At 45.3% G+C, this 26,524-nt stretch overlaps 1 protein-coding gene across 1 annotated transcript in view; it reads right to left on the bottom strand.

The window, feature by feature from the left end:
• Positions 1–25,916, bottom strand: part of LOC127000057 (serine/arginine repetitive matrix protein 2-like) — an 89,498-nt gene extending 63,582 nt beyond the window's left edge. The window contains exons 1-2 of the mRNA XM_050863470.1: positions 25,805–25,916; positions 11,460–11,553 (exon numbers count right to left, since the gene is read on the bottom strand). Of these exons, the coding sequence (XP_050719427.1) occupies positions 11,460–11,553; positions 25,805–25,867 (157 nt within the window). The 5' untranslated portion in view covers positions 25,868–25,916. The remainder of the gene's footprint in view (positions 1–11,459; positions 11,554–25,804) is intronic.
• Between the last annotated feature and the right edge of the window lie 608 nt (positions 25,917–26,524).

The raw sequence follows: 26,524 nt of genomic DNA, 5'->3' as shown, positions 1-26,524 counted from the left end.
TGCGCGAAATATCTCCTCGTACAAGACTCATGATATACAGTTTCTGATATCATATTTACCCCATTATTCTCACTAATATTAATAATTAATAATGAACACATGGATATTTTTTTCCAATATGAATTTTTATGTAGCTTGTGCTGCTCCTTTTTTTAGTAAAACTATCAAGCCACCTGTGACATCAAGATCAAGATCATACAAATGGCGCCCGACGGAAAAACGGGATAACAGCAAGGCATGGGCAATCCTCCATCGATGTCAATTTTGTATAGTAGTTATTAGATCGCCCTGTATTCTATGGTAACATATTATAAGACAGCTACGGACTATGAAGGATTATATACAATGATAAAGGAAAGTTTGCCGTTGTTATTGGATAAGACAAAAAACAGACCCTTAAAAACACCCCAAAGAAGAAAAAATCATTAAAAATTTGTACATTCGACGTACAAGGCGCAGGGGTAAACTTTCAGGCATTTTTTATGAGAAAAAGGTGTGCGCTATACGCTGAAAAATACGGTATTTATTTTTCGACAGAAACCTACCTCTTGTTTGATTTACATTGTTTTTGATTTACGCGACCTCTCCAACAACGCAATACTCGCGTAAATCGAGAGTTACCTGTACTAGGCAATCATTCGCATTCTTTTGTGTCGCTCTTTTTCTGGCCCAGTTTTATCGTCTCTTATGTAATGTTTCGCCACAAAAATCATTGTATCTTACCGAGGAAATGTTATGTGGGTGTTGCGCGTTCAGCCAGTCGGGCAATGTTTTGGGTGGAATTGAGGGCCGTGGCGGGGAGGGGGCTGAGCCAAGCTGGCTTCACTTCTGTGACGTCATGCCCCCTCCTTGTATTCTTCCTTCAAGGGTCAAACACCATCGACCATTCGTGCATTGTGTGTGCCAAAGGAATACGACGCCATCAGCATGCGTTTCAGTGCGATGAATGTGACGGGCAACATCGTACCTACTTGCATTACTGGTCAATTTCCATTCTTTTATTTGATAAACTTTTATCTACTTATCTGAAATCTTACCACTATTTCTAATTTGATTTTAAATTTCGGCATTTCTTTTATTCCAGTGGGTAATCTTTTCCTTCTGTTATATATGTATGTATACATAAATGCAAAGGTATTTTATGTCGTCTGAGGCCAAACCCAAGCTAGATTGATTTGACTAAAATCATGGCGCCACAACTGCACTGGTCATATGGCGCTCCCAAGCTAGACAATTCCTATCTGTCTCATACTGTAGATTCGTTTGATACGATTTTCTCACCGGTCCCTTCGCCCCTTCGGCCGAAGCATCTCACGGCCTAAACTAGTGGTTCCCAACCTTTTTTTCAGGCGACCCCAATCATGCACCTCTAGACATGACCACGACCCCACCAGTTTAGTTGTATATGTGTTATTATAATATAATAACACCATGTTTGATATTTTGAGGTTTTGGCGACCCCACTTTGGGTCACGACTCCAGGGTTGGGAAAGGGGGGCCTAAACGTTCCTGGGGCTGAAACGTTTCTCAGCCGAATTGTTTAACTGCCTAAAAACATACGGCCGAAAGTCCTTACAGTCGAACAGGACAGCGGCCGAAATAAAATACGTGGGAATTGTCCCAAACTCCAGCAGGTTAGCACTATCCGAAGAACCAGTGAACCCTACACTATGAACCGGAAACTTGTCTCAGCCCTGTCATTAAGCCGCGAATTTTGGAAAATCAACCGCTTTGGTGCGAATCGCCATAATTCCCTTATTTCTGGGGCTACATAAATGTTTTTTGGTATCAATCGACGGTAAAATGAAAGGGCTATATTTTGTAATAAGCGACCGGGCTCAAAAAACAACTCGAAAGGGTAAAAAATCGAATAAATTCGTAAAAAACGACTATTTTTGAGTTCCCAACCTTGAAACCCATTCATTTTTTGAGAATTTCAAAAAACGTAGTTAACAAAATAGTAACCAACCAATGTGCTTTCCAATATGATGCATAACATTTCCCTACTCCCAGTAATTTCGTCGCTAGAGCTCGAAACGTAAACCCTTTTCAGAGCGATTTTGACGAACTCCAGACAGTTTGCCGTTTTTGTCTAGTGTGGCATTGCTATTCCCTCTAGAAGGCTGTAATTTGGCATGTAGCCCCTCTTGGCAATGTAGTTTGGCCAGCTCGAAGGATATTTTGATGGCTCGATTCCAAGTTTGTCGTCGAGCCGTCACAATATAGCCTGTTTTTCGGCCCTTTTGCTTATAACGTTTTTTTATTTATTTAGTGCTTTCCAAATTTTTTCTGATTATTAATCTGTATTAATAGAGATTTGATTTGCCACCAAGCACGCCTTCCTAGCTTCAGTAGTTTTTGCTCGAGCTTAACCAGAAGTCGCGACGAATATTCGCTGAATCTGACTTATTTCACGCGCCGCGACGAAAAACCTTCCTGACGCCACAAAAATTAATATATCTGCATAAAAATTCATATATGAGCACCTCAATATGTTTACTATCTTGTACTAAAATTATTTTAAGATATCTATATAAAAAGTTACTATTTTTATAAAATCATTTCACTATATAAATCAACCTATATTAAGCGCCTTATTATACATGTTATTATTTTTTTTAATATTCAACCCTATTTCTTCCCATTTATGAATAATACATTTAATATATATATATATATATATAGATATATATATATATATATATATATATATATATATATATATATATATATATATATATATATATATATATATATATATATATATATATATATATATATATGTATGTATGTATGTATGTGTGCGTATATATATATATATATATATATATATATATAAATACATATATATATATATATATATACATATATATATATATATATATATACATATATATATATATATATGTATGTATATATATATATATATATATGTATATATATATATATATATATATATATATATATATATATATATATATATATATATACACACAAAAACGGCAAAGTGTCTGGAGTTCGTCAAAATCGCTCTCAAAAGGGTTTACGTTTCGAGCTCTAGCGATGAAACTACTGGGAGTAGGGAAACGTTATGCATCATATTGGAGAGCACATTGGTAGGGGTAAATTATTTGTTAAACAAGTTTTTTGAAATTCTCAAAAAATGAGTGGGTTTCAATGGAACTCAAAAATAGTTTTTTTTCAGAGCCGTTTTTTGCGCATTTATTCAATTCTTTACCCTTTCGAGTCGGTTTTTAAGCACGGTCGCTCATTGAAAAATATAGCTCTTTCATTTTGCCGTCGATTGATACCAAATACATTTCTGTAGCCCCAGAAATAAGGGAGTTATGGCGATTCGCACCAAAGCGGTTTATTTTCCAAAATTCGCGGCTTAATGACAAGGGCGCCGCAAAATCAAAAGAGTCCGCCGTCCATTACTTGAGATGTCACTGGAAGAACAGATGGTTGCCTCATGTCAAACTTGGATGGACAGAGGGGTTGATGGGTTGAGTACTTCGAGCAGCTGTAAACGGCAGACCTTCTGAGCAAGTAGTTCCCAAATACTGGATTACAAGTAGTGGATACGGATCTACCCATGGACGAAAGCCCACCCTCTCTTGACGAGGTCAGAGAGGTTGTGGCAAGATTGAGGGGTGGAAAGGCAGTTGGTGTTTGTAACATCAGTGCAGAGCTGCTCAAAGCTGGAGAGGCTTCGTGATCCTTGGGTAGTACGTGATTTTGACTGCCACATAACAATCTGATATTATTCGCTGGTCGTCCCTATCTGGAAAGGGATGCATTAACTACTGCGGTATTACACTGTTCAGTGTATCAGGCAAGGTGTTTGCCCATCTGTTGCTCATGCAGATTCTCTGCCAGTTGCTGAAGTTGCAGCGACCTGAGCAGTCCGGGTTCATGCCTGTTAAGTCGACAACCGACCGCATCCTAACGCTTCGCGTACTTTTGGAGCGCCGATATCTGTTTCAACAGGGTATGTTTGCAACCTATGTCGATTTCAAGGTGTTTGGTTCAAGTATTGCCAGGAATTCTAGAATCTCCTGATACTCTGTAGAATTCCTGTCTGTTGACGGGCCTATACTCTGGGATTGGGAGTGCTGCAAATTATGTGTGTGCGTGTGTGTGTGTGTATGGGGGGGGGGGGGGGGGATCCAGTAGTTTTCTAGTGGGCACGGGAGTGAGGCACGGCTGTCTTTGCTCCATCATTTTAAAAAGCTTGTTTGGTCCGGGTACTGGGTAGATTTGTGGGAAAAAGTAATTGTGAAGCATCTATCAGGTTTACCAGGGTCACTGACTTTGTTATTGCCGATGGTGTATCTAATAATTTTGGCCAAGTCACTGGAAGCTCTGGTTTTTATTCTCAAGGCACTGCACAAAAAATCGAGGCCATTATGACTACCAGCAAGACTCCTGGGCTTACTTGAAATAATAGTCCGTTTTGAGTGTGGCGAAGACATCCAGGTCTTGGACGATTTCACTTACCCTGGAAATATAGTGCAAAATAAAAGCAGGTCTAGTCAAATAGTCTTAAGGTGGTTTTGCTTGGCTCCCAGTGTTATGGATTTGCTCAGGACGAGTATATGGCGTTGTTGATACCTGTGGAGGACGAAGATTCCAATCTTCAAACCGGTTGTGCTCCCTGTTTTACTCAATCGATGTAAGATATGAACACTAAATAGTGACTTGAAGAAGGAATTTGAAGCTTTGGGTAATAAGTGTCTTTGCAGGGACATCAGGAATCAGTGAAATGACTGTGACAAACTGGCGATTTCTCCACGAGACCGATTCAATGCCTATCACCTGCATAGTCTGTGAACGCCAACTACGGCTATGTAGCACGCTACTCAGAAGTCGACTCTGCTCCCCAGATTATATCTGAGTAAGAAAAGCCTATGGGGAGGAGGTCATGGTGGCATCCAGAAATCTCGTGGCTAAAGCAAGTCGATGTGGGAGACTTGCTCGGAGAATTCTCCGGGAATGTTTCCCAGGCTGGTCGTTGTGGCTGTCAATCATTTAAGACGTAACGTCTATACTGGCAAACGGCCGAATCGTCTAACCAAACTTTATCAAGAAGTTTTGCTCATCGTTGCAGCATAGAATACAGTACTAATATTATTTCGATGTACCATTGAGCCTGATATTTTATATATATATATATATATATATATATATATATATATATATATATATATATATATATATATATATATATATATATATATATATAATGACATCTCGATGTACCATTGAGCCTGACGACTCATATATATATGCATATTTTTTTTTCTTTCTTTCTTTTTACGTCTGAACCTTACTAAGTGCCGCTTTCACGTCACTATTGTTTGTTTTGATCGTTCCTTATGAGCGGCGATCGCCGCTACAGTATTTCTACGTGAAAGTGGCCGGTGGGGTAGTGGTGGCTGCAGAGGAAGAGAGAGGTTTTAAGTGTGTGTGGCAAGGTGCGGGGCAGGTCTAACTCCGCAGGTGCCACAACCCAGTTTCACTTGGAAATACTATAGCGGCGATCGCCGCTCATTGGTAACGATCAAAACAAAGAAAAGTGACTGAAACGGCCCTAAATCCCAATATTTTACATTTAAAATCCTTGATACTAACTGGGACCTGCCAGAACTGCCTAAGGGGCTACTGCTTTGAGGAGTAAACAAACATGGCGGAGACTGCAACAGTGGCAGAGGGGTAACGGGTATAAAGTTTGTACGGGCGTACCGCCGGGAACAGCAACAAATGGACCTTCCAAGGGCCAAGCAAACACTCAAATTAATTAATAATATACTGGATGTATATGGATATACATATAAGTATTAACACAAAGGGGAGAGACAAGAATTCACTAATACTTGATGGCTGGGTGGAAGACGAGCAAAGCGGCGTTCTTACCTTTCAAGGGCCCAGTCAAGATCTATTTAGACCTTGGGCCCAGTAAACACTGATGCCACGGGCTGAGCGCAGTGTTGCCAAATTATCGTACTCATTGCATTGCATTTTTTCGTAGTTTCCGACCGATAACTACCGCAAAAACACCAATTGCCCGCCAACCACCACCGCCTATACGCACTCACACTCACCACAACTAACCACTGAGTGAGTGTTAAATTATTATAGTCCATATTTAATTTGTGATTTATGTGTATGTAAAACTATATAACAATGCATAGAAATGCCATAGAAATCCATTTTTTTTATTCGATCGAGATGGTAGAACGAAACCCTATTTTCCCTATTTGATTAAAGTCCCATCAATCGCGGATTCGCGGAATCATATATATATATATATATATATATATATATATATATATATAATATATATATATATATATATATATATATATATATATATATATATATATATATATATATATATATATATATATATATATATATATATATATATATATATATATATATATATATATATATATATATATATATATATATATATATATATATATATATATATATATATATATATATATATATATATATATATATATATATATATATATATATATATATATATATATATATATATATATATATATATATATATATATATATATATATATATATATATATATATATATATATATATATATATATATATATATATATATATATATATATATATATATATATATATATATATATATATATATATATATATATATATATATATATATATATATATATATTTTTTTTACAGCAAAGGAGACAGTTCAAGGGCACACAAAAAGCAAACATTAATAAAAAAAGCCCGCTACTCACTGCTCCTAAAAAGAATCCAAAGAGGTGGCCGAAAGATAGGTCAGTTTCGGGAGGAGAGGTGTCCTGATACCCTCCTCTTGAAAGAGTTTAAGTCGTAGGCAGGAGGAAATACAGATGAAGGAAGATTGTTCCAGAGTTTACCAGCGTGAGGGATGAAAGAGTGAAGATGCTGGTTAACTCTTGCATAAGGGGTTTGGACAGTATAGGGATGAGCAAGAGTAGAAAGTCGAGTGCAGCGGGACCGCGGGAGGGGGGGAGGCATGCAGTTAGCAAGTTCAGAAGAGCAGTCAGCGTGGAAATATCGATAGAAGATAGAAAGAGAGGCAACATTGCGGCGGAATTTAAGAGTTCTACGTAGAAGACTATCAGTATGAGGAGGAGAGCTGATGAGACGAAGAGCCTTAGCCTCCACTCTGTCCAGAAGAGCTGTGTGAGTGGAGCCCCCCCACACATGAGATGCATACTCCATACGAGGGCGGACAAGGCCCCTGTATATGGACAGCAACTGTGCAGGGGAGAAGAACTGGCGGAGACGGTACAAAACGCCCAGCCTCGAGGAAGCTGATTTAGTAAGAGATGAGATATGAAGTTTCCAGTTGAGATTTTGAGTTAAGGATAGACCGAGAATGTTTAGTGTTGAGGAAGGTGATAGCTGGGTGTTGTCAAAGAATAGGGGATAGTTGTTTGGAAGATTGTGTCGAGTGGATAGGTGGAGAAACTGTTTTTGAGGCGTTGAAGGACACCAGGTTCTTCTTGCCCCAATCGGAAATAATAGTAAGGTCTGAGGCTAAGCGTTCTGCAGTCGTTAAGTTCCTGAAGGGTGGGTCTTCTATTAAAAGAAGTTGAATAATGCAGAGTGGAATCATCGGCGTAGGAATGGATAGGACAGTTCGTTTTGGAAAGAAGATCATCAATGAACAACAGAAAAGAGTGGGAGATAGGACAGAACCCTGTGGGACACCACTGTTAATAGATTTAGGAGAAGAACAGTGACCGTCTACCACGGCAGAAATAGAACGGTCAGAAAGGAAACTGGAGATAAAGGTACAGAGAGAAGGATAGAAACCGTAGGAGGGTAGTTTTGAAAGCAAAGATTTGTGCCAGACCCTATCAAAAGCTTTTGATATGTCCAGCGCAATAGCAAAAGTTTCACCGAAACGGCTAAGAGAGGATGACCAAGAGTCAGTTAAGAAGGCTAGGAGATCACCAGTAGAACGCCCCTTGCGGAACCCATACTGGCGATCAGATAGAAGGTCATAAGTGGAAAGGTGCTTTTGAATCTTCCGGTTAAGGATTGATTCAAAAGCTTTAGATAGACAAGAAAGTAAAGCAATAGGACGGTAGTTTGAGGGATTGGAGCGGTCACCCTTCTTAGGTACAGGCTGTATGAAGGCATGCTTCCAGCAAGAAGGAAAGGTAGATGTTGACAGGCAGAGGCGAAAGAGTTTGACCAGGCAGGGTGACAGCACGGAGGCACAGTTTTCAAGGACAATAGGAGGCACTCCATCAGGTCCATAAGCCTTCTGAGGATTGAGGCCAGAGAGGGCATAGAAAACATCATTTTGAAGAATCTTTATAACAGGCATAAAGGAGTCAGAGGGGGGATGAGTAGGAGGAATATGCCCAGAATCGTCCAGAGTGGAGTTTTTAGAAAAAGTTTGAGAGAAGAGATGAGACGGCAGTGTTGCCGTCAGGACTGAGGAGTGGAGGGAAAGATGAAGAAGTGAAGTTGGAGGAGATGTTTTTGGCTAGATGCCAGAAGTCACGGGAAGAGTTAGAGAAAGCAAGGTTTTGACATTTTCTATTAATGAAAGAATTTTTGGTTAGTCGGAGAATAGATTTGGCACGATTTCGGGCAGAAATGTAAAGTTCATAATTAGCATTAGTTTGAAGGCTCTGGTACCTTTTGTGAGCTACCTCTCTATCATTGACAGCACGAGAACAAGCGTGATTAAACCAAGGCTTTTTTGCGTGAGGAGTAGAGAAAGAACGAGGAATGTATGCCTCCATTCCAGAGACAATCACCTCTGTGATGCGCTGAGCACACACAGAGGGGTCTCTATCCTGGAAGCAATAATCATTCCATGGGAAATTGGAAAAGTACATCCTCAGGTCGTCCCACCGAGCTGAAGCAAAATGCCAGAAGCATCGCCTCTTCGGTGGGTCCAGAGGGTGTACAGGAGCGATAGGACAGGATGCAGAAATAAGATTGTGATCGGAGGAGCCCAACGGAGAGAACAGTTTGACAGAATAAGCAGAAGGGTTTGAGGTAAGGAAGAGGTCTAGAATGTTGGGCCGATCTCCAAGACGGTCGGGAATACGTGTAGGGTGCTGGACCAACTGCTCTAGGTCGTTGAGGATAGCAAAGTTGTAGGCTTGTTCACCAGGATGGTCAGTGAAAGAGGATGAAAGCCAAAGCTGGTAGGAACATTGAAATCTCCTAGGATGGAGATTTCAGCGAAGGAGAGTGGGTCAAGATGTGCTCCACTTTAGAATTCAAATAGTCAAAGAATTTTACATAGTTGGTAGAGTTAGGTGAGAGATAAACAGCACAGATGTATTTAGTAATAGAATGACAGTGAAGTCTTAACCAGATGGTGGAAAATTCAGAAGAGTCAAGGTCGTGGGCACGAGAGCAAGTGATGTCGTTGCGCACGTAGGCGCATATATATATATATATATATATATATATATATATATATATATATATATATATATCTATCTATATATATATATATATATATATATATATATATATATATATATATATATATATATATATATATATATATATATATATATATATATATATATATATATATACATATATATATATATATATATATATATATATATATATAGATATAAATATAGTATTTTTTGTTTTTGTACGTTGTGGTCTATTGCGCCGGTAGGCATCTTCCAGGTGGATCCTAATGGTCGGTCCAAGGCTTCGTCCCTGTGGGTCCTGATGGTCGGCCCAGCCCATTCTGGCGCAGGCAAGTGTTTTATAGTGGCGCCATCTTACATTGGCTCATGCTGCCTCCCGGAGCTCATCTTTAATCCTAGAATCTAGAGTGTGGGTTAATAGGTGGTCTTCTGGACAGCATGTGGGTAGTTTTTAAGCCACTCGGCTGAAAAATCCCAGCTATATATATATATATATATATATATATATATATATATATATATATATATATATATATATATATATATATATATATATATATAGATATATATATATATATATATATATATATATATATATATATATATATATATATATATATATATATATATATATATATATATATATATATATAATTTTTTGGTGTCAGCCTCTAGCGCCGGTAGGGTTTGTTTATGGGCCTGGATGGTAGTCGGCCCCAGCCCGTCATGGCGCAGGCAAGTGTTTTATAGTGGCGCCATAATTTCTTGGCTCATGCTGCCCCCCCGCAGCTCGTTCTTGATTCACTTGGACGGATTCCTCTAGAGTCCGGGTTGATGGGTGGTCTTCAGGACAGCATATGGGTAGTTTTATGCCACTCGGCGGGGAGTGAAAAAACCCCCGTGGTAGCGGCGGAGTCGAACCCGCGACGTCCAACACGCGCTGAAAGCGCGGCCCGCCCGCTAACCACTTAGCCACCGCCTACCACTTATATATATATATATATATATATATATATATATATATATATATATATATATATATATATATATATATATATATATATATATATATAATACAGTCATACCTCGGTTTACGAGTTCAATTTGTTCGGGAATTTTGCTCGCACACTAAAATACTCGTAAACCAAAACGAATTTCCCCATTGAAATTAATGTAAATCCCATCAATGCGTCCCATATCTCTAAAAAATATTTATATAAAAATCATTTTACATGGTATTTTATACAGAATTAAGTTAATGTTCCTAACCAAAAGCAATGATGAATAATATAAAACACAAATCAATGTGTTACGGTTGTTACGGAGACTCGCACAACCGCTAACTACGTACGCTCGAGGCGTATGAGGCTTCGCACCGGGGTTTAATAGCGGCAGTTTCCCTATTCTCGAGGCACCGGAACTACGTTCGACCACCAATATGAAGGTAACCCAACGTATCGTCCGAGATGGAGGGGGAACGGGAGTCAGACACGTCCAGGATGGCATGCAAGCCGCCGACGCTAGCACCCCGTTCCTGTTTCGAGCATAGTACTTGCCGTTCCTGTTTTCTTCTATGCAGCACCATCCCTTTTAACCATCTTTCTGGAGCACATTGTTAAAGCACATAGAACGCATTCTGTAGTGCTGAAAACACAAAGATTGCACATCAAAGCAAAAATGCAATCGGAAACGAGAACACGGATGCTATTTCTACGAGTTTACAACGCGGACTGAGACTAGAGCCGTCATCTGGCGGTCAAGAATTATCCCTAGACCGAGCAAGAATTTCCCTAAATCTTGCGAAATCCTTGCGGTTCTTGTTCTGGCGTGTCAGATTTTCAAGAATTCCTAAACGTCCATTCTAACGGGTTACGTGACATTCGGCCTAAAGTTCTAATAGCCGAACAAGATCACGGTCGAACAGGACCATTGGCTGACTGCATGTATCCTACTGGTGTACATGGAAAATATGACTTGGATGTCCTTACCTTGGCGACACCGGCACGGATCATGCTTGTCCAGGTAGTGCTCCAGTGTGTCCCAGCCGCCTCCCACGCGCACCATCACATGGTTCCTGAGGATCTGTGGACAGTGGTACATAGTTAACAACTTCTGTGAGAAAGAAGAAAGTACACACACACACACACACACACACACACACACACACACACCGCTCCGGTGGCTCAATCGGTAGAGCGCTGCGCTGCGAGGCTTAACGGCCAAACAGGCGGCGGTTCGAGCCCCGCTCAGGCCGGATTTTTTCGGTTAACTAGGAGTGGTTACTGTTCCTCCTTGAGCAAGGGGGATGGGGTGTGTGGTGTGTGAGGTCTTGGCAGTACCCAGAGATCGACGAAACGAGCACTTGCTCTCGTCGGGAGGGTACCTGCTGGCGAAAACGAGTCCAACTCGTGATCAGGCCGTGGTGAATTACACAAACACACATACATACATACTACATACAACTACATACATATATATATATATATATATATATATAGATATATATATATATATATATATATATAATATATATATATATATATATATATATATATATATATATATATATATATATATATATATATATATATATATATTTTACACCGAAGGAGGCAGCTCAAGGGCACAATAAAAAGGAAACAATAATAAAAAAGCCCGCTACTCGCTGCTCATATATATATATATATATATATATATATATATATATATATTGTTGTGCTGTTTGCCTCCCCCGGGCTCCATGGGCTTCTGAAAGACTCCGCGAGGAGCTAGCAGGGGGGCGGGGAGCAAGGCTCCGCCCGCGCCCCGCGGGGCACGGTCAGGCGCCAGGCGGGAAGTGTTGGCAACTCGCCCAGATTTTTGCAACATGTTCATTCTTGTATGATCGAATATACTGTAACGTTCTAGACTGTACTGTTCGGTATATATATAGGAGAAGAGCGCGAGAGTACTCAGTCCCAGTCATAGTAAGTCATAGTCAGCTAGTGGTCAATGAAGAGTCAGAGTGAATTGTACTAAGGAGGAATATTAAACTACAGAAGCTGTGGAAGGTGTTTTACATATCTCCCTCCCACGGAGTCTCCTGACAGCGACACGGAACCCAAGTAACACGTCCGGCATAACATTGGCGTCAGGAGTGTAGGCATTTGTTTTTTCGCCATGGAGACTCGTTCCCAAGCTGCCCAGAGGAACGACGTGTTGACTGAACTCTTGGAAACCTTGAGACTACAGGGGGAGAATCAAGAATGCGCACACCAAGAACTCAAAGAAAAACAAGAAAGAGCACACCAAGAACTCAAAGTACAAGAAAAAGCACAGCAACAACAAGAAGGAACACTTCAAGAACTCAAAGAACAACAAGGAAGAGCACAGCAACAACAAGAAGGAACACTCCAAGAACTCAAAGAACAGCTAGAAGATCGCTTCACGGGATTACAGCAACAGCTACAAAAAGTACAAGATGAAGGGAGTCAGTGCGAAGAGAAATGACTGATGTGATCACGAAGTTGCGACAACGCCTGATAGAAGTGGAGAAAGAACACACAAATCTTCAACAAGAGATGGAGGTGGGACGGGAGACGACACACAAAGAAATATTAGAAGTGCAGGGAAAGGTGAACCGTACAGAACAGGCAGTTTGTGACGTAAGTGACAGAGTGAAGGCCCTCGAGGACTGCTTGGCTGGAAACGGACAGCCAGTGCCTGCAGGGACTACTTGTACCCAAGATGCTTCGCTTACGCAAGTCCGGGTTAGTTTGAGCCCTGTTTCGCCTGAGTTTATCCCCACGAGAAGTTCCGCCAGCCCCATGAGTCTGCTGGGGTCGCCTGTTAGAAAGAAGCCTCAGGAGTTTGATGGCAAGGTCTCCTGGGAAGCTTACCGCGCTCAGTTTGAGCTGTTGGCAGCTCGGAATGGATGGGATGACCAAGAGTGCGCGGTTCAGCTGGCCACTAGCCTAAAAGGGGCAGGCTGGAGGTCAATGTTCAGCTCGACAATGCGACAAAGGGCAGCTACAGCGGGCTGGCACGGGCGCTGGAGCAACGATATGGGACCAAGCACCAGAACGAGCTCTTCAGGGTTAGGTTCAGAACCCGCAACAGGAGGCGCGGCGAGTCTCTTCAGGAACTCGCTCAGGACCTTGAGAGCATGGCGCACAAGGCATACCTAGGTGCCAGCCCTGACCTGCTGACGGTTTTGCTGCGTGATCAATTCATCGATGCCCTGGACAGCCCTCAGCTGAAGATACAAATGAAGCAAGCTAAGCCAACATCAATGTAGGAAGCGCTGGCACGTGCCATGGAGTTTGAGTCCCTTGTTAGGTCTAGCTTGTCAAGCTTCACGGACGACTCGACTTCTGGCTTTAGGGCACGAAAGGGCCCTGTCAGCGACACAGACAAGTCCCAAGGAACGTGGTGGTACTGCGAGAAGGTTGGGCACAAGGAGAACGAATGCTATAAGAGGAAGAAGGAATATGAAGGTGGTGCTAGGAAGAAGCCCAGGGAAGGACCCAAGTGCTGGACCTGTGGAGAAAAGGGGCACTGGAAGAATGAGTGTCGGAAAAATCTGCCCCCGGCGAGGGACCACCACTCGGGCGAGGGAAACTAAGGAGGACTGGTTCACGGGGGCAACGACCAGTCTGTCCTGTACATGTTCCGAAGATATCAATGTGCAAGAGAACTACCATGACGAGCTGCCAAGTGGAGGGCAAGGTTGACGGAGTGTTGTGGCCTGTGGTCGTCGACACAGGCTCGGAATGCACACTGGTGCGGCCTGACGTGGTGAGTCATCGTCGGCTTCCTAAGACGTCGCATCGACTGCGCGGAGTCACTGGACACTACGCAGAGCTCAGAGGCCCAGTGGACGTAAAGTTTGAGTTCGGAGGAAAGGAAGAGTTCCTCTCCGTCTACGTAGCTGATATGGACGACCCCTGCATCCTAGGTATGGATTATCTAGTCTCCCACAGGTGCGAGCTGGACTTCCGCGCTAAGCAGCTGACTGTAGGAGGAAGGAGGGTGCCACTGACGACGGTGAACAAGGAGGGCCTGCCAGTGACGATCAAGCGCACCACCATTATTCCTCCGAGGTCAGAGATGATGTTACCCTGTCAAATTACGGGTGCCCCCCCAGCCAGCCTGGGTGTGGTAGAGAGTGGAAGTCGATGCCCGGTAAAAAACGGGGTGATTGTAGGCAGTACTTTGGTAAACCATGCTGCAGGGGAAGTGTCTGTCGTCGTGGGCAATGTCTCCTTCAGCCCAAAGAAAATAAAACAAGGGACCATGGTGGGGTTGTGCCAAGAGATCGACCAGGTACCGAGAACCTGTGTTTGCAGGAGAACCCTGACGAAGCCCCAGGAGGAGCTCCCCGACTACCTGCGCGACCTGTTTGCCAGGAGCTCCCAGTGTCTAAAGGAGCCCCAAGTGGAACAGCTTAGGGAGCTTCTCGTGAGGAATGCAGATGTGTTTTCCACAGGAGACCTGGACTTGGGGTGTACGGACCTGGTAGAGCACCACATCGACACAGGCAGCCACCGCCCAGTGAAGCAAGCTCCTCGAAGGATGGCACCAGCCCGTCGCAAGGAGATTGATGAGGTGATGGATGCTCTCCGGCAACAGGGGTTAATCGAGCGGTCCAGCAGCCCGTGGGCGTCTGCTGTAGTGCTCGTCAGGAAAAAGGACGGTTCCCTCAGATGCTGCGTGGACTACCGAGCCCTCAAGGATCTCACCATCAAGGATTCATACCCACATCCACGTATCAAGTGGTTTTCAACACTAGATATGAAGTCTGGGTATCACCAAGTCGGAGCAGGACAAAGAGAAAACAGCCTTCTCCTACGGTCAAGGCCTGTGGCAGTTTAAGGTCATGCCCTTTGGCCTGTGCAACGCGCCGGCCACGTTCGAGCGGCTGATGGAGAGGTTGCTGGGGGGACTTCACTGGAAGACGGCACTCATCTACCTCGACGACGTGATTGTCTTTGGCCAGACCTTCGAGCAGGAGATGGAAAGGCTATCAGAGGTTTTCGCCCGGTTTATAGCTTCACACCTTATGCTCAGTCCGAAGAAATACTGTCTATTCCAAAAGGAGGTCCAATACTTGGGACACATCGTGAGCGAGGCTGGAGTACGCACTGATCCTGAGAAGGTGGCTGCGGTAAGGGACTGGCCGACACCCACCAACGTGAAGGAGCTGCGGAGCTTCCTCGGGTTGTGCTCATACTACCGCAGGTTTGTGAAAGGCTTCGCTACGATTGCTGCACCACTGCACCTCCTGATGAAGAAGGGGCGCAAGTTTGAGTGGACGGCGGAAACTCAGGTTGCCTTTGAGAAGCTCAAGGAGGCCCTCATCAGCTCGCCCGTACTCACCTACCCAGACCCCTCTAAGCCTTTTATACTGGAGTGTGATGCCAGTGATGAGGGGATTGGTGGAGTGCTGTCCCAAGCATGTGCCGACATGGAACGGGTTGTGGCCCACTTCAGCAAGAATCTCACCCCAGCCAAGAAAAACTATTGCGTGACCCGGAAAGAACTCCTGGCAATAGTCAAGAGCCTTGACTTATTCCATGCTTACCTGAACGGTGCAACTTTCACCATCCGCACGGATCACGCTGCATTGCGGTGGCTGAAGTCATTGAAAAACCCAGAGGGCCAGCTTGCTCGCTGGATAGGTAAACTAAAGCAGCATCACTACATTATTGTGCACCGATCTGGGCTAACACACGGTAACGCGGACAGCTTGAGCCGGCGCCCCTGCCTACCTTAGTGTCAACATTGCCTCCAGAGGGAAAGCGTCCAGAATATGTGCCGCCGCACTACAGTGGAACAGACAGCGGAGGTGCCATGGGAAGACTTGGGAAAACTGCAGCGGGAGGACCGAGATCTGCGACCAATTATGGAGTGGCTGAGTCTGTCGTCAACGTGACCTGGGTGGGAGGTAATCTCGAGAGAAAGCCCTACCACCAAAAATTACTGAACTCAGTGGGACACTCTACGGATGGACAAAAGGGTGTTGCAGCGACGCTGGGTTTCTCATGATGGTCTTGACCACTACTGGTCCACGGTGCTACTTATGAAGTCCCGGGGAGGCGTCTTGAAAGAAATGCACGACAGCATCACCAGCGGACACCTTGGGGTAAAGAAGACACTGAGTCGCCGGCGCCAAAGGTTCTACTGGGTTGGCATGAGGAAGGATGTGGAAGAATGGTGTCACGCGTGTGAGGTGTGCTGTGCAAAGAAGGGCCCCAAGAAGCGTCACCGTGCCCCATTGCAGCTAGACCAGGTTTGAGCCCCAGTGGAACGGGTGGCAGTGGAAATAGGACCCTTGCCTCTGACGACGAACGGAAATAGGTACATCTGCGTCGCAATGGATTACTTCACCAAGTGGCGGGAAGCCTACGCCATCCCTGACCAGGAAGCCACTACCATCGGTAAGGTATTGGTGGAGGAGTTCTTCTGTCGTTTCGGTGTGCCTAACGAGCTCCATTCCGACCAGGGAAGGAATTTTGAGTCAACAGTCCTTGCTGAGTGCTACAAGCTTCTGGGTATCAAGGAGACCCGGACCACCCCTATGCACCCACAGTCAGATGGAATGGTGGAGAGGTTTAATTGGACGTTGGGCCAGGAGTTGGCCAAGCAGTGCAACAATGACCAGTCTTCATGGAATCAGAAGCTGCCTGCGCTCCTCATGGCCTACAGGTCTGCCGCCCACGAGACTACGGGGTATTCGTCGGCAAAGCTGATGTTTGGACGTGAGCTGCGATTGCCGGTGGACCTACTGACAGGAAGGCCTCCCAAGGGACGCCTCAAGTTTTGCCCGTCAGCTAGAGGAACGCCTGGAAGAGGTGCAACATCAATGCCGTGGTGACTTGAAGTTCTCCGGGGAGGCCATGAAGCGCGGTTACAATATGAGGGCAAGCCACGTTGACTTCAAGGAAGGAGACCAAGTCTGGCTTTACAAACCGCAGAAAAAGGACAGTCTCCGAAGTTACAAAGCCCCTGGGAAGGCCCTTATACTGTGCAATAACGCCTCTCCGACGTGACTTATCAAATCCGGAGAACGGAAAGGACCAAGCCGAAAGTTATCCACGTCAACCGGCTATGGAGGTATACCACGGTCCGGGAAACTACACCTGGGACAACTACACACACCCAGCAGCCGACTAAAACGCAAGGGACGTCCAGGACCGAGAGGAGGTCGACGACGACATAGGTCTTCTGGACCTTTCAGCCGAGGGAGATAACCTCCCAGCTTCGGCAGATGTTCCAGGGGCATCCCAAGAAGCGGACGACGACGAGGCGCACCAGGAGACAGATGCGCAGGAGGCAGAGGACAGAAGACAGAGACAACGCAGGCGTCCACGGCGATACGACAATCATTATCTTTTTGATTAATTTTCTTATGTTTGTAAATAGTTTAGTGTGTGATCGGGACGATCACACTTAAGAGGGGGGGATAGTGTTGTGCTGGAAGCTCCCCTAGGGTCTATAAGCCTCTGAAAGACTCCGGGAGGAGCGAGCAGGGGGGCGGGGAGCAAGACCTCGCCCGCGCCCCGCGGGACACGGTTAGGCACCAGGCGTGAAGTGTTGCCAACTCGCCCAGATTTTTGCTACATGTTCATTCTGGTATGATCGAATATACTGTAACGTTCTAGACTGTACTGTTCGGTATATATATATATATATATATATATATATATATATATATATATATATATATATATATATATATATATATATATATATAGATATAGGAGAAGAGGCGAGAGTAGTCAGTTCCAGTCATAGTAAGTCATAGTCAGCTAGTAGTCAGAGTGAATTGTACTAAGGAGGAATATTAAACTACAGAAGCTGTACAAGGTGTTTTACATATCTCCTTCCCACGGAGTCTCCTGACGGCGACTCAGAACCCAAGTAACACGTCCGGCATAACAATATATATATATATATATATATATATATATATATATATATATATATATAGATATATATATATATATATATATATATATACACACACACACACACACACATATGTATATTGTTACACCAGGGGGTATTTTTGGGTGTATTTGTGTTGTTTGTGTGGGGGGTGCTTGTTTGGGGAGCAGAGGGCTGTGTAATGGCCGGCGGCGGGGGGTGCATCGCGGCGGGCGTGGGGACGCTAGCGACGCCGCGGGGCAGAGAGAGGTTTGAGCTGCCAGGGAAGAGAGAGTGTGCCGCTGTCTCCGTGCCCCTGCTCGCTTCTGTGAGCCTTGTGCCGTGTCTGTGCCCCTTCTGAGTGCCTGGAGTTACTGTGCCTTGTAAACCAGTGTTTTTACGTGGTTGGAGTTGTGGATTAAAGTGGAAAACCTGCCCTGTGAGCGTGTTTTTGCCCTGCCTTGTCCCCTCGTGTTGGCGACCTTGGGAGTGTTGGCGTGGTGTGTCTCGTGGCTGTTCTGGAGGTTCACGACCGTGTGTGGTGGTCTGGGGTTGAGGCACACCGCCTGCCCGTGCTTGGAGTGTGGTGTGCGGGCCGGTGGCGTAACATTTGGTGTCTTCGGAATGGGATTAGTGAACAGTGAGGCGCGCCGAGTCGTCATGGCGTCCCCCAATGGCCGCCGTGAGGGAGACGAGAAGGCGGGCAAGGCCGAGGCTGGCGCGGGTGAGTTGACGCCAAGCCAGATGGAGTTGATCGCTGCCACGCTGGCCGGTATGAGGAAGGAAATGGAAAAGAGGGCAGATGAGAGGGCACGCGACCAGGCTCAGAGGGCAGAAAAAAGGGCAGATGTGAGGGCACGCGAGCAGGCTGAGATGGCACGCGAGCAGGCTCAGAGGGCAGACCAGAGGGCACGTGAGCAGGCTCAGAAGGCAGACGAGAGGGCAGACGAGTTGGCCAGAAGGCTAAACGAGCAAGCACGTGAGCAGGTACACCATCTTGCCGAGGTTATCCGGTGCAGTTTTTCATCGATGAAAGTGAAAACACAGCCGTACACGAACCGGGCCTGCGACAGCGTGAGGAGTGAACGGCTGGAGGAGGTGCAGATCCCGGAAGGCGAGGCTCAGGGCCTGAGGGTGGAGGTGGAGGCGGAGAGGCAGCAGCGAGAGGTGGCAACGTCGCACGCGGAGGAAGAAGGCTCAGTTCTGGCGGGAAACGTGTGTGTGTGTGTGACTGGGGCATAATGCTACAGTCACCTAGTCACGATCGCGCCGGCGCCTCCCGGCGCTGGAAATGTCGCGCTGCCAGACATAGGTTACGACCGTCGTAGGTAAATCCCCTTGAGTGCCGACCATTGCTGATGTCGAAACGACGTTGTTACGATGTTGTTGAGATGGACATCTGACGGTTGTAGCTTATCCCGAACGGGTGACAGATGTCGGGGAGGGCCCCGATTGTTTTGAAATTTCCAAAACTGTAGGCGTGTGGCCTGACGGTGGGAGGAGCCATGACCCCCGGGGAGTCATGATCGTGACTGTTTGACCGCGGCCTAAGCGATCGTGCAGATGTGGCAACGGCACTGCACCGACAATCTGTGTGGAGGAGGGATGATCGTAGGGTGATCGTAAGGGTGATCGTTTGTGGCAGGCCAGGCTCCAGGGGTTGTCTCCAAGATGTTTGCTGTTTTTCAGTGTGGGGGTCAACACGTTGTATACAAGCTCATCGAACAAGTCTTTGACAACCCAGAGAAAGTTTCTGTTGAGGTCTGGATCCCCAGCCAAAAACTCCCTCATCAGATTGTCATAATGGCCAAGCATTGATCTCCGTTATAGGTAAGGCTTGACCCACACCCGGGGTGTTTTCCTTTGCTTTCTCCATTGGGGTAGCTTCATCAAATCGGGTTAACCCCAATGTGTGATGCAAGTGGAGGTAGGCAATCACAGAATTCTGAGTTGTATTCAAAGTACATCATGCAGTCTCTGCGGTTGGTTTTTATCCTCCTGCAGAACTGGGCAAAGTAGGGTCTCCTTTCATTGTCATTTAGGCACAGGTGAGAAGGTCTCAATATGATCGCCAACTGTCCTATATATAATAACGTTCTAATAACGTCGATATCACCTCCAGATGGTGTTACGACCGCCCTCTTCCGGTCGGTGTCTGTTAAGACTATCGTCAACAGTCTTGGCCATTATGTCGGGAGACCATCGCTTCCCATATACGACGGTCAGAACACAGTCCGCACCAATCGAGATGTTGTCTTAATAACGTCGTTACTTGGCGTAGCCCCGTCGCAACAGCACACCCATCTCCTCTAAGCCTCACCTTCTCACCCTTACCGAAACACAGGTTTCTGAGGCTACTGACAGCAATCTCTACTCTGTTCCCTCCTACTATCTCTATCCTAAATTTCAATCCAAAGCTGGATGTTGTGCCTACATGCGCAACGACATCACTTGCTCTCGTGCCCGCAACCTTGACTCTTCTGAATTTTCTACCATCTGGCTAAGACTTCATTGTCATTCTATCACTAAATACATCTGTGCTGTTTATCTCTCACCTAACTCTACTAACTATGTAAAATTCTTTGACTATTTGAATTCTAAAGTGGAGCACATCTTGACCCACTCTCCCTTCGCTGAAATCTCCATCCTAGGAGATTTCAATGTTCACCACCAGCTTTGGCTTTCATCCACTTTCACTGACCATCCTGGTGAACAAGCCTACAACTTTGCTATCCTCAACGACCTAGAACAGTTGGTCCAGCACCCTACACGTATTCCCGACCGTCTTGGAGACCGGCCCAACATTCTAGACCTCTTCCTTACCTCAAACCCTTCTGCTTATTCTGTCAAACTGTTCTCTCCGTTGGGCTCCTCCGATCACAATCTTATTTCTGCATCCTGTCCTATCGCTCCTGTACACCCTCTGGACCCACCGAAGAGGCGATGCTTCTGGCATTTTGCTTCAGCTCGGTGGGACGACCTGAGGATGTACTTTTCCGATTTCCCGTGGAATGATTATTGCTTCCGGGATAGAGACCCCTCTGTGTGTGATCAGCGCATCACAGAGGTGATTGTCTCTGGAATGGAGGCATACATTCCTCGTTCTTTCTCTACTCCTCACGCTAAAAAGCCTTGGTTTAATCACGCTTGTTCTCGTGCTGTCAGTGATAGAGAGGCAGCTCACAAAAGGTACCAGAGCCTTCAAACTAATGCTAATTATGAACTTTACATTTCTGCCCGGAATCGTGCCAAATCTATTCTCCGACTAACCAAAAACTCTTTCATTAATAGAAAATGGCAAAACCTTGCTTTCTCTAACTTTTCCCGTAACTTCTGGCATCTAGCTAAAAACATCTCCTCCAACTTCACTTCTTCATCTTTCCCTCCACTCCTCAGTCCTGACGGCAACACTGCCGTCTCATCTATCTCTAAGGCTGAACTCTTCTCTCAAACTTTTTTCTAAAAACTTCACTCTGGACGATTCTGGGCATATTCCTCCTACTCGTGCCCCCTCTGACTCCTTTATGCCTGCTATAAAGATTCTTCAAAATGATGTTTTCTATGCCCTCTCTGGCCTCAATCCTCAGAAGGCTTATGGACCTGATGGAGTGCCTCCTATTGTCCTTAAAAACTGTGCCTCCGTGCTGTCACCCCGCCTGGTCAAACTCTTTCGCTTCTGCCTGTCAACATCTACCTTTCCTTCCTGCTGAAAGCATGCCTTCATACAGCCTGTGCCTAAGAAGGGTGACCGTTCCAATCCCTCAAACTATCGTCCTACAGCTTTACTTTTTAGTCTATCTAAAGCTTTTGAATCAATCCTTAACCGGAAGATTCAAAAGCATCTTTCCACTTCTGACCTTCTATCTGATCGCCAGTATGGGTTCCGCAAGGGGCGTTCTACTGGTGATCTCCTAGCCTTCTTAACTGACTCTTGGTTATCCTCTCTTAGCCGTTTCGGTGAAACCTTTGCTATTGCGCTTGACATATCAAAAGCTTTTGATAGGGTCTGGCACAAATCTTTACTTTGTAAACTACCCTCCTACGGTTTCTATCCTTCTCTCTGTGCCTTTATCTCCAGTTTCCTTTCTGACCGTTCTATTTCTGCTGTGGTAGACGGTCACTGTTCTTCCCCTAAATCTATTAACAGTGGTGTCCCACAGGGTTCTGTCCTATCTCCCACTCTCTTTCTGTTGTTCATTGATGATCTTCTTTCCAAAACGAACTGTCCTATCCATTCCTACGCCGATGATTCCACTCTGCATTACTCAACTTCTTTTAATAGAAGACCCACCCTACAGGAACTTAACGACTCAAGGCTGGAGGCTACAGAACGCTTAGCCTCAGACCTTACTATTATTTCCGATTGGGGCAAGAGGAAACTGGTGTCCTTCAACGCCTCAAAAACACAGTTTCTCCACCTATCCACTCGACACAATCTTCCAAACAACTATCCCCTATTCTTTGACAACACCCAGCTATCACCTTCCTCAACACTAAACATCCTCGGTCTATCCTTAACTCAAAATCTCAACTGGAAACTTCATATCTCATCTCTTACTAAATCAGCTTCCTCGAGGCTGGGCGTTCTGTACCGTCACCGCCAGTTCTTCTCCCCCGCACAGTTGCTGTTCATATACAGGGGCCTTGTCCGCCCTCGTATGGAGTATGCATCTCATGTGTGGGGGGGCTCCACTCACACAGCTCTTCTGGACAGAGTGGAGGCTAAGGCTCTTCGTCTCATCAGCTCTCCTCCTCATACTGATAGTCTTCTACCTCTTAAATTCCGCCGCGATGTTGCCTCTTTTTCTATCTTTTATCGATATTTCCACGCTGACTGCTCTTCTGAACTTGCTAACTGCATGCCTCCCCCCCTCCCGCGGCCCCGCTGCACACGACTTTCTACTCGTGCTCATCCTTATACTGTCCAAACCCCTTATGCAAGAGTTAACCAGCATCTTCACTCTTTCATCTCTCACGCTGGTATACTTTGGAACAATCTTCCTTCATCTGTATTTCCTCCTGCCCACGACTTGAACTTTTTCAAGAGGAGGGTATAGGACATCTCTCCTCCCGAATTTGACCTTGCTTTTGGACACCTCTTTTGTTCCTTTTTTAGGAGCAACGAGTAGCGGGCTTTTTTTTATTAGTTTTTTTGTGTGTGTGTCCTTGAGCTGCCTCCTTTGTTGTAAAAAAGGTAACACGGCCAGGATGATCGGCAAAATCGAGTCAGGAGTCATGATTGTGAATGTGTGGCAGAAGCCTAAGGTCGATTCTGCACTTCCTACCAATATGTTTCAAAACAATTGGCGCCCTCTTCAATAGCTGTCATCCGTCGGCAATAAACCACAACTGTTGGATGTCCATCTCAATAACGTCTAAACAACATCGTTTCGAAGTCGGCAATGGTCGGCATCTCCTTTGTTTCTTCCATTGCCGTAGCTTCATCAAATCAGGTTAACTCCAATGTGTGATGCAATTCAATCTGCTGTTGGTAGTGGAGCTAAGCAATCACAGAATTCTGGGTTGTATCCTCCATCATGCAGTCCCTGTGGTTGGTTTTGATCCTCCTGCAGAACTAGGCAAAGTAGGGTCTATGGTGGGCACGTCCCCTTTTATTGTCATATGGGCATAGGTGAGAAGGTCTCAAGATGATCGCCAACTGTCCTAATAACGTCGTTTAATCACCTCCAGATGGTGTTACGACTGTCCTCTTCTGATCGGTGTCAGATAATACCATCGTCTATAGTTTTGGCCATTTGTCGGGGGACCATCGCTGCCCACATACGACGATCGGAACTCCGTCCGCACCCATCGATATGTTGTCTTAATAACGTCGTTACTTGGCAAAGTCCCGTCGCAACAGCACACTCATCGCCACACCCATGGTCACACGGCCAGGATAATCGGCAAAATCGAACGTCGGGAGGCGTCGGAAGTTTTTTTATTTTTTATTTTTATTTTTATACAGCCAAGGAGACAGTTCAAGGGCGTAAAGAAAAATATTAAAAAAAGCCCGCTACTTACTGCTCCTGAATAGAAGTCAAAGGAGTGTCCAAAAAGAGAGGTCAATTTCGGGAGAGGTGTCCTGATACCCTCCTCTTGAAAGAGTTCAAGTCGTAGGCAGGAGGAAATAAAGATGATGGAAGATTGTTCCAGAGTTTACCAGCGTGAGGGATGAAAGAGTGAAGATGCTGGTTGACTCTTGCATAAGGGGTTTGGACAGTATAGGGATGAGTAGAGTAGAAAGTCGTGTGCAGCGGGGCCGCGGGAGGGGGGGAGGCATGCAGTTAACAAGTTCAAAAGAGCAGTCAGCATGAAAATATCGATAGAAAATAGAAGGAGAGGCAACATGGCGGCGGAATTTGAGAGGTAGAAGACTATCGCGGAATTTGAGAGGTAGAAGACTATCAGTATGAGGAGGAGAGCTGATGAGACGAAGAGCCTTTGACTCCACTTTGTCAAGGAGAGCTGTGTGAGTGGAGCCCCCCCACACATGAGATGCATACTCCATACGAGGGCGGACAATGCCCCTGTAAATGGATAGCAACTGTGCGGGGGAGAAGAACTGGCGGAGACGGTACAGAACGCCCAGCTTCGAGGAAGATGATTTAGTAAGAGATGAGATATGAAGTTTCCAGTTGAGATTTTGAGTTAAGGATAGACCGAGGATGTTTAGTGTTGAAGAAGGTGATAGCTGAATGTTGTCAAAGAATAGGGGATAGTTGTTTGGAAGATTGTGTCGAGTGGATAGGTGGAGAAACTGTGTTTTTGAGGCGTTGAAGTACACCAGGTTCCTCTTGCCCCAATCGGAAATAATAGTAAGGTCTGAGGCTAAGCGTTCTGTTGCCTCCAGCCTTGAATCGTTAAGTTCCTGTAGGGTGGGGCTCTATTAAAAGAAAATTGTGAATGTGAAATGTAGAATGTGGCCTTACAACTTAAGGTGATGAGCAGCCTGATGACATAAATACCATAAAAAGGAAATTAATCACCGAAGAGATAACTGCTAAGGTCTGGGGAAATATTATTGCATAGTGCTGGGTGTAAAATTAATTTCGGCTAGTGTCACACATTCACGATCTTGACTCCCGACGTTAAAGATGTCGCGCAGACAGACGTACGTTACGACCATCGTAAATAGACCACGTTAAAACGACGTTGTTGAAACGTTGTTGAGATGGACATCCAACGGTCGTGGTTTATTGCCGACGGGTGACAAATGTCGGGGAGGGCGCCGACTGTTTTGAAATTTCCAAAACTGTTGGCGTGTGGCCCGACGTCGGGAAGTGCCGAGAGTCAAGATCGTGAATGTGTGACACTAGCCTTAGCATCTGATCTAATGCTAAATCACTTTGAAGCGGGAACATGACTTCATGGGATTTGAATTTCCTTGTAGCTGCGTTAATAGACTGTCGTGCTCTGAACTTACCCTGACGAAGATAAGGACGCGGGTGTCTCCTATGCGATACTTGCCCTCGGACACCTTTACCATCGGGAACTGTGAGGGGCAGGAACACCTCTCCACCAAGTCCCGCACCTGCAACACCAGAAACTCCATGTCAGGGCTTGGCTACACACACACACACACACACACACACACACACACACACACACACACACACCACTCCGTGGCGCAACTGGTAGAGCGCTGCGCTGCCAGGCTTCACGGTCTGACAGGGCGGCGGTTCGAGTCCGCTCAGGCCGGATTCTTTCAGTTGACTAGGAGTGGTTACTGTCCCCCCTTGAGCAAAGGGGATGGGGTGTGTGGTGTGTGAGGTCCTGGCAGTACCCACAGATCGACGATAAAGAGCACTTGCTCATGTCGGGAGGGTACCTGCTGGCGATTACGAGTCCAACACGTGATCAGACCGTGGTGAATCACACACACACACACACACACACACACACACACACACACACACACACACACACACACACACACACACACACACACATACACGCTCATTCACACTCGCATGACGCATGATAGAAATCAAACATTGTCTCACTGAAAGAGAAATTGATGAAATTCCATGAATAATAAATCTGTTTATTTTAAACAAATACTGCATAAAAAGTAAGATATTTGCGAGTCTGTGTAGAACACTATGAATACAATTCAGGTTCCTATTAGAAGTGAAGTAATTGA

Source organism: Eriocheir sinensis, chromosome 17 (genome assembly GCF_024679095.1).
Source record: "Eriocheir sinensis breed Jianghai 21 chromosome 17, ASM2467909v1, whole genome shotgun sequence".
Taxonomy (NCBI): domain Eukaryota; kingdom Metazoa; phylum Arthropoda; class Malacostraca; order Decapoda; family Varunidae; genus Eriocheir; species Eriocheir sinensis.
This window is presented reverse-complemented; position numbering and strand designations above follow the sequence as displayed.